This window comes from Ambystoma mexicanum, chromosome 7p, assembly GCF_040938575.1.
Source record: "Ambystoma mexicanum isolate Mex_15411 chromosome 7p, UKY_AmexF1_1, whole genome shotgun sequence".
NCBI classification, from domain to species: Eukaryota; Metazoa; Chordata; class Amphibia; order Caudata; family Ambystomatidae; genus Ambystoma; species Ambystoma mexicanum.
In genome coordinates, this window is record NC_090939.1 from 630981912 (window position 1) to 630996586 (window position 14675).

Sequence of the window (14675 nt, forward strand, 5' to 3'; positions counted from 1 at the left end):
TTTGCTACTATTCCTCCTCACACTTCCATTACTGCTACTACTCCCAGTCTGCTACTATTACTCCTACCTCATGGCTCCTCCCACACTACTACAACTTGACTTCTTCTCTGCCCACACTACTACTTCAGTCTACACTACTACCACTCCTCTCACAGTACTTTTCCTCCCACACTAATACTCCTCCCCCAACACTTCTTTGCACACACTACTCCTCCTCCCTCACTACTACGTCTCCTCACACACAACTCCTCTCACAGTACCACTCCAACAACATAACTACTCAATCACCCGTTTTACACATGTATCAGTCTTCTCACATTCACTCCTTACAATGTCCTCTCTACACACGCACACCTCTCACAAACACTCACACTGCAGTACCACCATCATTCCTATGCGTATACCTCATCTGCTCTTAAACTCTTCTCAATCTGCCACTCTCTACTTCCTCCTGCAGGTCTCTTGGTCACTGTCCACCTTCAACTCTGAACTCATCCAATACGCCCACACTTCCTGTTTGTTGCCCCCTGTTTATATATCCTTCCCCTTGTGAGGGTTGGCCAGTAGTCCCTATCCACCTACCCAATCTCCTTTCTTCCTTCCCCAGATGTGTATGTGTAACCCACTTTCTCTGTACGGGCTTGCTGCCCGGGTAATCTGGCGGTGAAAAAACAATGTTGCAGCTCGTTTTCTGTAAATGCAGGGAATCTGATCACTTCATGTCCATGATAGTAGAGGGGACCGTTCTTTGTTGTGGGACTACCAGCTGGCTTTGCTGGCCCAGTTAGCTGTACAGATGCTGCTGGCGTTGCTCCCACCGGCCGCTCCTCAACGGTGATCGGGTCGCTGCAGCGCTGGAGCTTCGTTTGCTCAGGTAGCTGTTTCTGTGTTTTCTGGCTTCTCTTTTCCTCGCTGCTCAGTGATTGCAAGATTCTCCTCTTCTTTCTTTTTGGGGGCCAGCCTATGGAATGGCAAATGTACACTGAAGAGAATATGCATTTAGAAGCAAGGCTGGAGACATGGTTCTGCATAGAAACAGATTGCCACAAAAGCGGGGGAACAGGAATTTGGGCCCTCTTTGCTGCCACCGTCCACCCCAGGGGGTATGACTGGCTCTGACATTAACCCTCGAAGGCCTCCTACCCACGGCCGAGATGGGTCCCTACTCCTCCTCCCTTTGACAAGTTATTGGGCTTGTCACTTACCCAAATAGCTACCATATATGTGCATTTGGCTAATAGTGCAAAAAGTGGCTTCAACCCTCGTGTAGCCAGAACTAAATCGCAGCTGCCACTGGCCTTCTCTACTACACACTTACTGGTTGACAGTCACCCTGCAACCAAAATGGGGTGCTTATAAAGAACCCCTGCCCCGTTGGCCATATGGTCTTCTAAAGGAGCAGACCAAAAGAATTGTTGCAGTGGCAGGGGGCCTTTAGTAGAAGTCCCTCTGGCCAAAAAAGAAAAGTTGTAAAAAACATGAAATTATGCCCTCAAAGCCACATCGACACACACGACTAAAAATGCTTTCATTAACGTGAAGCCAAAGTACTGAAGTTCTGCACAAATGCATGTGAGCCAAACCTGAAAGCCATGCAACTTTATTTAGGCAATATGACCCGAGGAGGGGGGCATTACCGGTCGGGTAATGCCTCCCCTCCGAGGGTCATATTGCCATAAGTACCCTCGCACGTCTTACAGGGGCACTCATAGCAATTTTTCTCAAGTTGAGAAACAGCGCTGCAACCATTTCTCGACTCAAGAAAAAAAGCAAAATAAAATGTGCGCCAGTGATCTGGGAGAATGTAGTCCCTTCTACCTTCTCCCTTTCCATGGCAGCCATTAAAACCAATAGAAAAAAAAGTAAACAAAAAAAACGGCCACCATGGAACGGCCAATGTAGTCCCTACTCCCTTTCCATGGTGGCCACCACCAGGATGCCGTGGGGGGGAAGCAGAGGGACGTCAAGAAATGGTTTTGAGTGGCGCGCGAGGGACGGCACAGCGTGAGCAGCCTTACCATAAGGTAAGGCTCACAAAAGCACCATCATTGCGTGTGTTTTCTTCATTGTTATGCGTGCCGGGTACTAATGATTGTTAGCGGGCAATCCCGCCGCCCCCGTGAGCCCCCCACCCCCGTGTACACAGAGACACACGGAGACCGATGCTGTTCGTGTGGGCTCCCCGGTGGCTCTGCTGCCGCCGGGCGACGCCCCTTTATTTATATGGCACGCGACGGAGTGAACGTCACTCCGTCGCGTGCTTGCCCTTAAAGGGGCCACGCCACACTCCTCCTTTTCCATAACAACAAACACAAAGGAGGATACAATTGTTCTACTTTCTACAGCACTCAAAACTGACTAATCACTACTTCGCAGCATGCACATTAGGAATCCCCCATTTATTAGCAACCACCCTGGATCCCCCAGCGGTGCCTTCACACGGTCCGGCGACCCATCGCCATCATGACCCCAGATCAGTCCGTCACATAGTCACTCAGGTGGGCAGGTTTCCCACGCCCTGTTCTCAGGGGGTACCTCCTGCCACTGTCCCTTACCGGAGTACTTGAGTCGGTTCTTCCGCGAACAGGCGAGTCCATGGTGGGGACATCTCCTCCACTCTCGTCGGGTAGTTCTTCGCCAGCCTCTCCTCGATTCGCTCCTGGTTCACCCAGTCTCCTAAAGAAACTGGCATTTCTGGTCACCGACGATGTCCCATCTGATGCAGTCACCATAGACCCCTTCACCGCTACAACATCCAGGGGGGCGGGCTCATATGTGAGGGAGAGCTTGCCCTGCGGATGACGGTTCCTCACTAATACCTCATCCCCTGGGGCAATGTCGGGCGGCCTCAGTCCTCTTCTCATGTTCTCCGCCCGAGTTCTTGCCAGCCGATCTTCCTCCACCTGCTCATTGTCAATGATGGCGGGCTCTCGGGCCCCTACCTCAGGTGCGACATCCCGAGGGCACCTCTGGAAGAGGGCCTCCGCCGGTGCTACCCCCGTCGATGAATGGGGAGTGGTTCTGTATCCCCGTAGGAACACATACAGGGCCCTCTGCAGACATTCACCCTTGCCTTGGGCGATCCGGAACACCTTGTTAAGGGTGCGCATCATGCGCTCGGCCTCCCCGTTTGCCCGGGGCCAGAGGGGTGTGACCTTCCTGTGCTGAATGCCATAGTTCTTTAAAAGTTCAGCAAAACTCTCACCCTGATACGGTGCTCCATTGTCAGTGCACACAACCGATGGAAGGCCATGGGTGGCGAAGATCTTTTCCACGGCGATCACCACGTCACCAAACGCCAGCGACTCTACAAATTCCACCTCCGGGTATCGCGACCACTCGTCGACCATCACCAGGAAGTGCGTCCCTCTAGATGTAGAGCCGAAGTCAGCATGCACTACTTCCCATGGCTTGGTTCCCCTAGGCATTGTCTCAATGGATGGATCCCGCTGGGCTGGGGATGCGGCCTGACACCACAGACACGAGGCCACAAACTCTTCTACCCTCCGCTCTAGCTCCGGGAACCACACCTTCTGGCGAAGCCTAGCCTTTGTTTTGGGCGCCCCTTGATGGCCCTGGTGGGCGAGAGCGATTATCTGTGGGATCTTCGTCTGTGGCACCACTATTCTGTCGCCTCTCAGCAGGAGTCCCGATTCCGAGAATGCAAGCTCTTCCCGCACCTTCCAGAGCTGTTCCAGTGCCACTCTGGCTTCGCATGTTCGACGGTCAAGCGCTTCCAGCACCGTCTTCCACGCACCTTGTTGCATGGCCAGTCTAAGAATGGCGAAGCACTCGTCATCCTTCGATGCCAGCTCCAGCTCCTCCACCTGCACGGAGTTGGGGGTGGCAGACTCAACGACGAGACGAATGTATTCATCAGCCTCCTCCGCGGACACAGACGCCCAGGCATCCCCACATGGGTGACGTGACAGATAGTCTGCAGCGTTGCTTACCCCAGGCCGATACACCAGCGACACGCCGTATTCAAGCAGGGCAAGCATCCAGCGCTCTATCCTTACTGGTGGTCTGGAGGAGGAGCCCGCCATGATGGGTAGCAGTGGTTTGTGGTCAGTGATAACAGTCACAGGACGCCCTAAAATGTATAGGCGAAAATGCCTGCAACCCCACAGTACTGCCAGGGCCTCCCTCTCGATTTGCGAGTAGCGTTGTTCAGTATCCGAGAGTGCCTTGCTCGCATAGGCTATTGGCCGAACTTCCTGCTCGCGCCCCACTTGAGTGAGGACCGCCCCCAGACCATAGGGACTGGCGTCCACGATAATTTCCGTCTGCAGGCTAGGGTCAAAGAACGCCATGGTGTCCTCTGCCGCTAGGGCACCCCGGATGTCATCAAATGCCGCCTGCTCGAGGGGTCCCCACTGCCACACAGAGTCTTTCTTTGTTAAAGATCTTAGAGGCTCAGAGCGGGACGCTAGATTCCTAATGAAGCGGCCACAATAAGTGACCATGCCCAAAAAGCTCCTCACCTCAGCGACATTTTCAGGTGGGCGGGCCTCTCTAATGTCCTTCACCTTCCGGGGGTCGGGTGACACCCTATCTGCCTTAAACACGAACCCAAAGAACTCAATTGTTGTCCTGAGGAATTCGCATTTCTCCTTGTGTAAGGTAAGTCCCAAAAGACGAAGGCGCTCAAATGTCTTTGCAAGGCGGGCCATATGTTCTGCCTCAGATTTGGAGTGTACTAAGATGTCGTCACTGATGTTGATGACCCCATCCAGATCTGCTAATGCCCCTCTTATGATATTTTGAAAAACTTCCGCTGCAGAGGACACCCCAAAACTCAGCCTCTTATACCGATACAGGCCCCGATGGGTGGTGAAGGTGGTGATGTATCGGGACTCAGGGTGCAGAACCACCTGATGATACCCTGCCCTCAAGTCCAGCTTGGAGAAGAACCTCGCCCCCTGTAATTCTGCAATGATGTCGTCCATGGTGGGGGTTAGGTGTCTCTCTCTCTTGATCGCCTTGTTGGGCAGGCGCATGTCGACACAAATCCTTACTGCATCTGGTTGTTTGGGCTTTCGTGCGACGACAATGGGTGAGACCCACGGAGTGGGGCCTTCCACCTTCTCAATAATGTCAAGCTGGACAAGGTTGTCCAATTCCTGGTCTACCAGATCTCTGAGGTGAAATGGTATGCGCCGGTGCTTCAGAGCCACAGGTTGTATGGACTCATCAATGTGCAAGCGGACTGGTTCCCCCACCAACTGTCCAATGCCTTCAAAAAGGGATGTGTGCTTCTCCAGGAGCTCCTGGATGTCATCCAGATACACGTTGTATGCGAATGTCACAATCCCCAAAGCTTCAGCAGCTGCGCAGCAGAGGAGCGTGTTGGTGCTCACCGGCGTGACGTAAAACCTTGCCCGAATGCCTGAGTTGCCATATTGAGTGTCAGCCACAAACACGCCATCCAGTGGGATTGGATGGTTGCCTCCAAATGTGAATATGCGCGCTCTCGGTACCGCCAGCGGTGGTGGTGCCTGCATGGCATCATAGTGTTGCCTGGCCATCACGTTCACGGACGCCCCCGTGTCCACCAACATGGGTACTGAATCTCCATTGACCAGCACGTCACATCTGGGCTGTCTCTTGGAATGCGATTTCAGCATTTTTATGCATGACACGAAGAAAACATTCTCTTCATCTTCATCTTCCTCCTCACCTTCTTGAGGGGGTCCATCGTCGGCCTGGTCCACCTGGGCAACGTTGGATGTTCTCTGGGGGCGGAAAGAGCCAGCCCGGACAGGTCCCCTGGGGACCATTTTCGGGACCGTCGATCTGCACACTCTTGCAAAATGGTCTGTGCCCCCACATCGTCCACACTTCACTCCCGCTGCTGGACAGTCTGCTGGGTGCGGGAGGTCATATCCACACTTTAGGCACGAGGACTGCGCCACTTGGGGCCGTGGACCTTGAGTATTCATGGGGCGTCTTGATCCGCGACCTCTTCCGACTGCGCATACCTCTTCCACCCTACCAGGGCGCACACCCGCTTCCATCCTTGATGCCCGCAGCTCCGACACCTCGTGGCACCTCCCCAGTTCTAGGATGCGGGGTAGTGTTATACCAGGCTCACGCAGGATTTGACGCCTCAGCTTACCAGAGGAACAGCCCTGAATGAGGTGGTTGCGAATCATATCTTCAGGGTCATTCCAAGCACAAGGTGCCGCCAGCCTGCGCAGCCGCCCATAAAACACATCCAAAGTCTCGTCATCTTTCTGTCTGGTGTTGCCCATTAGGAAACGTTCGTAATCCACATTGGCCATGGGCAGGAAGTGATTGTGGAGCGCAGTTTTGGCGGCATTAAAAGACCCATCCGCCGGTTGCAAAGACAAGAAGATCTCATGCACAGCAGGGCCTGCAGAATACAGGAGAGTGGCCAACTTACTGTCGTCACTTGTCTCCATCGTGGCCCTAAAGTACATTTCCAGCCTGTCCATCCACATCTTCCACCTCTGTCCTAGGCTTGATGGCGTGCCCGTGACATCAAACTCTGGCATTGGCTGTAGGGTACCGGGAGGTCTCTGCAATGGTCTTGGTGGAAGGGCAGGCAGGGGTTGGGCTGGAGCAGCAGCCTGCTGTTGGGCCCCGGCGGCCGCGGCACCTTGATCCATGGTGAATAGCGCACAGGCACCCCGTGATGGGGCCGCAACTTAGACACCAAACACACCCAGTACCTTGATGAGGATTCCAGCCCCTCAGGTGATTCAGATGATGTCCAGGTTCGAGACTTCAGCCGGTGTAGGATGGAAGAATCCAAAAATTGAGCAGGGTAGGCCCCAGTGTGCATCCAGTAGGCCTCCAGGTAGCTCCACCCTTAAACTCGGAACGAAAAACAGTGAAAATGCAAATGACTTGCATTTCCACCAGCACGTGTTGCAAGCAGTGACTGTCCGCCACTGGAATCTCCAAAAATTGGGTCCGGATCTCTCACGGATGCTTCGTTATGAAGCCGCGAGTTTCCGAGGCCTTGTCGTCAAAATGGCCGCCGGCCACGCGTGTCTCTCCCCTCTCCGCGGCCAACATTTACGGATGCGCTCACACGCGATCATCTGCGCAATGCGAAAATGTTGCCACCTGTCCCAGGGATGGATCCGACCTCGTCGCCATTGTTAGCGGGCAATCCCGCCGCCCCCGTGAGCCCCCCACCCCCGTGTACACAGAGACACACGGAGACCGATGCTGTTCGTGTGGGCTCCCCGGTGGCTCTGCTGCCGCCGGGCGACGCCCCTTTATTTATATGGCACGCGACGGAGTGAACGTCACTCCGTCGCGTGCTTGCCCTTAAAAGGGCCACGCCCCACTGATAAAAACATAAACATTCTTTGCCTCTTGATGCCTTCCTCATTGAAATCAATTAAGTAATTCTAGAAAGTTTAGAATAGGTTGAGATTGTCGATCAAAATGTGCATATTTCATGTAAGGGTAGCAAATGACGTCCAATTCTTAACCTTGCATTACAAATACAGAGAATTCTATGCGCTTCTGTTGCTTCAAATAAATCTTTTTTGTTTCTCTGTAGGTGAATGGAGTGAGGCTCTATATCCCTTGCTGACAACACTCACAGACTGTGTGGCAATGATGAGTGATAAAGCAAAGAAAGCCATGGTCTTCTTATTAATGCAGGACAGTGCGCCTACAATAGCCTTGTGTCTTAGCCTTCAGTATCGCAGGGATGTCGTCTTCTGTCAAACGGTAAGTGTCACCCAATCAAATCAAAAAACACAATAGTTCTGCTTCACTTTGTTTTTAAAATAGGACTTTCTTAAAAGGAAAATAAATTATATTGGCTTTCACAGCTGTTATCCTAATTAATTTTGAAAATAAAGACTTTTATAGCTATTGGTCCTAACATCAAAGGTCTATTACTTTTAAAGTTTGCATCTCTAGGCTCCGGTAAATGCCCCCCACTGATCGGATCCCAGTATTTTATAGAAAGTGATATGCTGGCTGGCTACCCTTGATGTTGTTGCTTGCTTTGGAAGCACTACTTTCATTTTGCAACTTGGCTTATGAGCGTGAGCAAAGCCAGAAAATATGACCAGATGACCTCTGTCCTGCGGGCTGTGCATTAGTTGACCCTAGATAAACAACTGTAATTTGAGAAAACATGCCTCGCGCACAAAGCTATTTGCTATTGTCTGGGGGTTTGTGAGAAACTATGAGTGGTCTCAGATTGGAAACCCACACGTTTTAAAAAGAAATACACAGCAGTAATTTCTTTCTGGCCTAGCTACATGCATCTGGAATGATCTTCCAGTGCGTTTAAGCTTTTAAACATCTCTTATACATTTCTATAACATGTGGTTGTTTACTTCTACTTTTGGGCAATTTGATATTTGTATGAATTCTGGATGTGTATGCCCTCATTTGAGTTTTGCTGTATTTTGGTTTTATTGTTTTATGTTTTTAAATGTATTCTGTCTGCATTTTTATTTCGTCTATAACCAGTGTTTTTGTTTATGAATCGTCATTTTGAGATCTCTCTTTACATATACGTACAGTGCTGCTATGCTGTCAGGCTTTGTGGTACATGAAATGTATAGAAATAAATATGTCTTCTCATATCTACTAGGTGACTGCTGTTTCGCCAAATAGTACCCTTGATGTGGAAGTCGTCGTGTTCTTTGTTCCTACTTGTGATTAGGGCACTAAAGAGCGTATATTGTTCTCAGCTAATTGATTGCTCTCTTTTGGTAACTACCTTTTTTTTAATTCAACACTTTATTGATTTTAAACAAATCCAGAAAGATATCATAAGGCACGTTATTACGCATTGTAAACGCCAGTATCATCCTTCAGGAAAATCCTCCCCCCGTCCTCCACCCTCCCTCCCGTACGGCAAAAGCAAAAAGATCAAAGTACAGTATTGGCACATATCACAAAAATAGCTAGAAAGCCTGCGCCCTATGCGGCTCCTTGTGGCGGACACCTCATATCAACCCTTCATCCTCACCATCCATTCACGAACAACCCACCCGGGGGAGGGGGCTTCTCACTAAACCCCATTACGTCCCATATTTTCCAATACCCACCCCGCACCCTCCCTTCCCTACCTCAGGATTGTGCCGCCTCATACTGCTCCCTTCCCATGTAGCGCTGCAGTGAGCTTTTCCATATAGTTTCCCAGAGGCAAATTCTCAATTCGTGTTTCCTGCTTTCGGGCCATCAGTTGTATGTTCCCCAACTTAACCCCTGCTCCTCCACTGCACCCCCCTTTATCCCACCCACAACCTGAGACGCCCATCGAAAAAAGGGCCACCGAAGAAGACTTACCCTTACCCCCATTCATTACATAACCAGCTCAACCATGAACTTGAACCCGAGCTTGACATAACTAACCACATCGTGGCAAGGCACCACATAAAGACAGCCTCAATCCCTCTGTCCCCACTCTTTACTCAAAAGCAATAAGAAACCCCCCTGCACCTATACGTGGCTGGCAGAAAAACACATGCCCTCAAAATACAACCTCCCCAGTCCAACACCCATTCCAGTATCCCTCATTTCACTGGTGACAGTGTGTTGAGCCTCCTATACTTCCGGCCCTTAGTGACTCTCTGGTGCTTCTCCAAGCCTCTGTCCTCCAACTGGGCCCCCAGGCTCCCATAATCTACTGCACGGGGAGCTCCCTACCCTTCCTTCTCCCTCTCAGTAAGGTGGCGCAGTACCTGCTGGGCCTCCAACCCAATGGTCACTATAATCAGTGCCACCCACCCCAAACTCCAAGGCAAAAGTGTATGTCCACCTATACCGGATCCCTCTCTCCGAAAGCCACGATCAGGTAGAGGGTGGCAGTCCCTTCTTCTGGACAAGGTCAAATACGAGAGGTCCTGATAGATCTGAACTGAGTCCCCCTCAAATTGAATCGAATGTTGCCTCTTTGCCATCTCCAAGACTGCTGCTTTATCCACATATCGGAGGAACTTTACCATCCCCGACCTTGGGCCCTTGCCGCGCATCATTCCTCCCCTGTGTGCTCTCTCCAGCTCCACCTCATTCCCTCCTTGGTCGAGGAATAGCGTATTGATGAGGCCCTTCACCTTCCTTTACACGTCACTCAGAGTCTCTCCCTTCTCCTCCCTCAGCCCGAAAATACAGAGTTTATTCCTTTACTCCCTGTTTTCCAGGTTGTCCAGTTTCAACTGCACCTCTTCCTCCCTGGACTCCAAATCCGCCATTCGGGCCTCATATTTTATTACAAATTAATCCACATTCAGGTGGTTACTCTCCATGCCCTCCACCATGTTATCCAACATTTCCACACTGCCCCTCAAATCACTGATCAAAGCCTGGATGTCCCCCCTTAACGCCTTAATTTCTTGCAGTATATCCTGAACATCATCTTCATAGATGGTATGGGCTCACCTCCATCCCACGCCGGGGGGCTTCCTCTGGCCCCTGCATGTCCACCACCACACCTATCCTCTTGTACTGCTGCAGGGACTGTATCTCTGAGGACTGACATCCCTCCAGGATGTCCCGAGCTTCCCCACCAGACCCTGTGACCACTGAGCATGTCCTGCCAGTCGTACAAACCCTCACTCTCAAAGTTCCGGGCCCCCCTCTCAGCCCGTATGGCCAATTATCACCACCAGTCCATTGCCCTAGCCACAAGAGATCACAAGGTTTCAACCAAGTCCCACCTACGTAAGGCCCGCAGGGCACCAGTTGCGCTCCTTCTACAACAAGCGCCTCTTACTGCCAAAGCACACTGTCACCACCAGACAGCAGGTGAGGGGGGCCAATGGCCCCTTAGAGATTATGCAGGGTGGACCCAGCAACCCCTGGTGGTCTGTCAGTGCACTCCAAGGACACCTGTCCAGATCCGGAGCATGGGCTCCTTCCGGGTGGACTAGGTCGCTACTCCAGGCATTCCTGCCCCCCTGCCTCCACTTCACAGGACCTTTGTTAGCACGCCTTCCATTCGCTCCCCGCCTGGGGCCGACACCCCCTCCCTCCAGGAGCAGCCACAGGAGCCTCAGCTCTTAAACTCCCCACAGGCGCCTCAAGCCAACCGAGCAGACCAACGCTGCTCGCTGTCCTATACGGGGCTCCACCTGGACCCCTGCAGCCTCCTGCAATGGGGGGGCAACCTCCCTCCCACACTCCACCACCATGATGACAGTCCCGGGCTCACAACAGGCTCTACCTGACAGACTCCTCCACACTCCACCAGCGTTGGTGGGCACCCCCCCTTCAGGTCTGCCGCTGCCACCACAGTCACCCCTCCACGGAAAAAGAGGGTGGGCACCCCGCCACTTCTAACCTCCAGAGCCCATCCCGGCAGGACGAACATGATGGGCACTGCCTACCCTCACCGGCAGTTCTCTTCACTAGGCACCAGGTAACGGCTGGTTCCCCTACTGCTTTTTCGGACCGCTTCCAGGCATCCACTGTCTCTATCTGCCACACTGCTGTACTCATCCACAGCAGGCCGGGCATTGCCAGCGAACACCACAGGCCACCTCTGCTCTCTCCCAAGCGTCTGGGGGCCCAGCCCGGTCCCCCATAGCCACCACTGCACTGTACTGCAGCTCCGGGACCACAGACACCTCGTCGCAGTCCTCCAAGCCTACCCAGCAGCCCTGGATTGGGGGCAGCGCTGGGTCTCTCGATGCCGGGCCTGGTTTCTGGCCCACACCACCACTTTAAAAGGCATGCACTGCCCCCTGGTTCCACTCAGGAGCTCCACTGAGGAACTGCACCACAGTCTCCTTCTCGCTAGGTCACTATACAGCCAGGACTGCACAGCTACAATGTTTGGGGCGGGTACACCAGTCCAGTTTTGGATTGGAGTGGGGGATTCACAGAGCTCGTCCTTCACACGGATAGCTTGGTCCGTGCCCCCTGGTGGTCTCCAATTCTACCTTTTTACTACATAGCCTGTTTGTAGATTTTCCACTCAATTAATGTAAATTACGATAACCCCTCCCATTTTGCCCACTTTCACAATTTGTACTTTGTTTGCAAATTTCTTTCATGCCTTATTTAATTTTATTATTTTGTAATTTTTAATTATTTAGACCAGAAGTCTGTGGAACGTTGTACAGCAAGATACAATTTCACCATAAAACAATATCGGAAATACATCAATTAAAACAGTATTTACCAAACATCATAATGAAATATGAACAAATCTGAAAACAAAGTAGCAAAAGAAGTAAGATTTGTGAATAGAAAAGAGGAAATAGCTGGGTCATGACGGCCCGCCAAAACTCGAGCAACATCGAAAGTAGGCAAATAACGGCTGCTAAGCATTCTAAGCACAAAGAGCTTCTCCTAGAGAAAGCCTCTTCTGAGTGATGAGAAGGTCTAAAACGGGGAAATAGGTGTTGATGTGATATTTTTTCATTTTAGGAGCGGGATTGGGAAATGGCTTCATAATAGATGAGGCATGGTAATGTATATTGAATTGCTTTTCTGGATCTATTTGTATTCTTGCTGAAAAGGGAACTAGCTAGCCACAAGGTGTCCAAGCCCCCAGTAAGCCTTACCCCACCAGAGATGTTATATTTAGCTAGGTAGATTGGCTCTCATAATGTTACATCTTTTAAAGTAATGAATCATATCTTGAATAGTGAACTTTCCCAGGAAAGATAAATCAAAGTGTGGGTAATGTGCTCAAGCCTTCTTATTCTTTAAATTAGATGAGCATTACAATACAAAACAGTCTTCTGAAAAATTGTGGTGAGAAATGTAAGACCCATGAAGATAGGATTCCCACCATCCATACGTGACCAAACTAAATCAAGCGTGGACAGTGGTACGAAAGTGAGGAATACAAGATTTGATCTTCTTGTGTAGATACAACTGAAAGGAAATCAGGGCTGCGAAAGGCAAGAAATGTGATATTGAAGTTCAGATTGGAATCAAGAATGAAACCCAGGGATTTTGCGAGGAGAAATTGGGAAGATGAAAAAGCGGAAAACCAAACCAAAATAAACTCTGATTTAGAGGAATTCAGTAAAAGTGAAAGTAAGTCATCAAGTCCTTAGTGGCTCAGAGACAATCCCTAAAATGGAGGAAATCAGCTGAGGATGACACTATAAGATAGATTGGAGTGTCATCTGAGTACTGGTGTACCTTGATGCCCCTCACAGGCACTGGATCTCCCATGGGTACCATGTAGATTTTAAACAACATGGTGAATAGGATTGAAACCTGAGGAACTCCGCATTGCATGTGCATAAGATCTGATCTGGCAGGTCCTTCCTGAACAAACTGCATATGATAACGCAGAAATTAGTATTTTTCACTTTGTCTGGAAGGAAACAAAATTCTAAGTTAATAGACAAACACTCATGTTCTCTATATCCCAGGGAGGAGTTTGTTGCTCAGACATCACTAGATACTGTATTGCAGCTGAGCTCAGAGTAATCATTGCGTGGATGAGACTGAAGTCAGATTGACTATGGCGTCTTATGGAACAGTCAGTAGCTGCAACTAAGATTTGGTCACAACCATGGTTGAGATGAAACGGGAGAACTCAGTGATTGTCGGTCAACCCTATCACCAATTGTACCCCTTGATATAGGACACAGCTGTTCATAGATCTAACCTCACAACTTTTCGCTCACCTCTTATCCTGATTTTTCAGAACCCTAAGTTTACAGCTGGACTGCAAATGGAAGCCTTTATCTCCTGGAAGCAGGGGGATTTGTGCAGTTAGGGGACATGTTCCAAGGTGGTATTATCAAGTTGTTTGAATTATGCAAGGAGTATGGGAGCGCAAGAGAAGGATAGATTTGCATATTTACAGATTAAGCATTATGCAATGCATTAATCAATTTGTAGCAGGGCTATTAGGCTTCTTAGAGAATTTGAAAAACTAGCAGTCTACTCCAACACTGGGAAAGGACTTATATAAAAAAATGTATAAACTCCTGCAAGCAAGCTACTCAGTGGAGGTAGATAAACGCAGATTGAGGAGGCAAAACACATACTAGTACTGTATAGTGCAGAGAAGCCCCTCACCAGAGAAAATACAACCCACTAGGGAAAAAGGCCCAGCACACACCTTGCAAGGAGAACAAGGTTTATTCTCATAAAAAGACAAATGTGATAGCAAAGAACTCTGTTGCCACAGAGCGTTCTGATGAAATCAACATGGCTGATAGTTTATAAAGGTGCAAAGCGTCACAGCTGACATACATTGCATAGGATACAAATCCACGTAGCTGGTTGGTGCGACCCTATACATGTCACGACCCTCATCCCTGATCCCCATTGGCAAGCCCATTGGCTAGGTGGAATCAGGACTCAAGTCTCAAATAAGGCCTGGCATCCTCTTCTCAGGCCCTCTTGGGGCCAGTCCTGGCGCCTTTGGCATCAGGCTCATACACCGTGAGAGACATGTGCTCAGGGAACTAGTTTATTTAGGCTTTCAGCCAACATGGAGGCATCCACATAGCTTGATTCCTAGGAACCAAGCTATGCGGTATAGTGGCCTAGGGACTACTTTTCCTGGACTACTTTGTTGAGGCTATTTAAACCACACCTGAACAAGACAACACGCTTCGCGTTACTTTGCAGAAAGCCAAAAGAACATTGTTAGCAGCAGCATCTTACCTGCAATCTCCATCCTTAACCACTCGCAGCTCCTGAATAGCTCCCGTTGGATCTGCGCGCCTCCCGGACCAAAGGACCTGAAAATG

The 14675-nt window shown here is 50.3% G+C and overlaps 1 protein-coding gene across 16 annotated transcripts in view; it reads left to right on the plus strand.

Annotated features, from left to right (window-relative positions):
• INPP4A (inositol polyphosphate-4-phosphatase type I A) overlaps positions 1 to 14675 on the plus strand; it is a 2396889-nt gene that overhangs the window by 1762517 nt on the left and 619697 nt on the right. For all 16 annotated transcript variants that reach the window (XM_069636670.1, XM_069636669.1, XM_069636663.1 and 13 more), the window contains one exon: positions 7541 to 7713. In XM_069636670.1, the coding sequence (XP_069492771.1) occupies positions 7541 to 7713 (173 nt within the window). The remainder of the gene's footprint in view (positions 1 to 7540; positions 7714 to 14675) is intronic.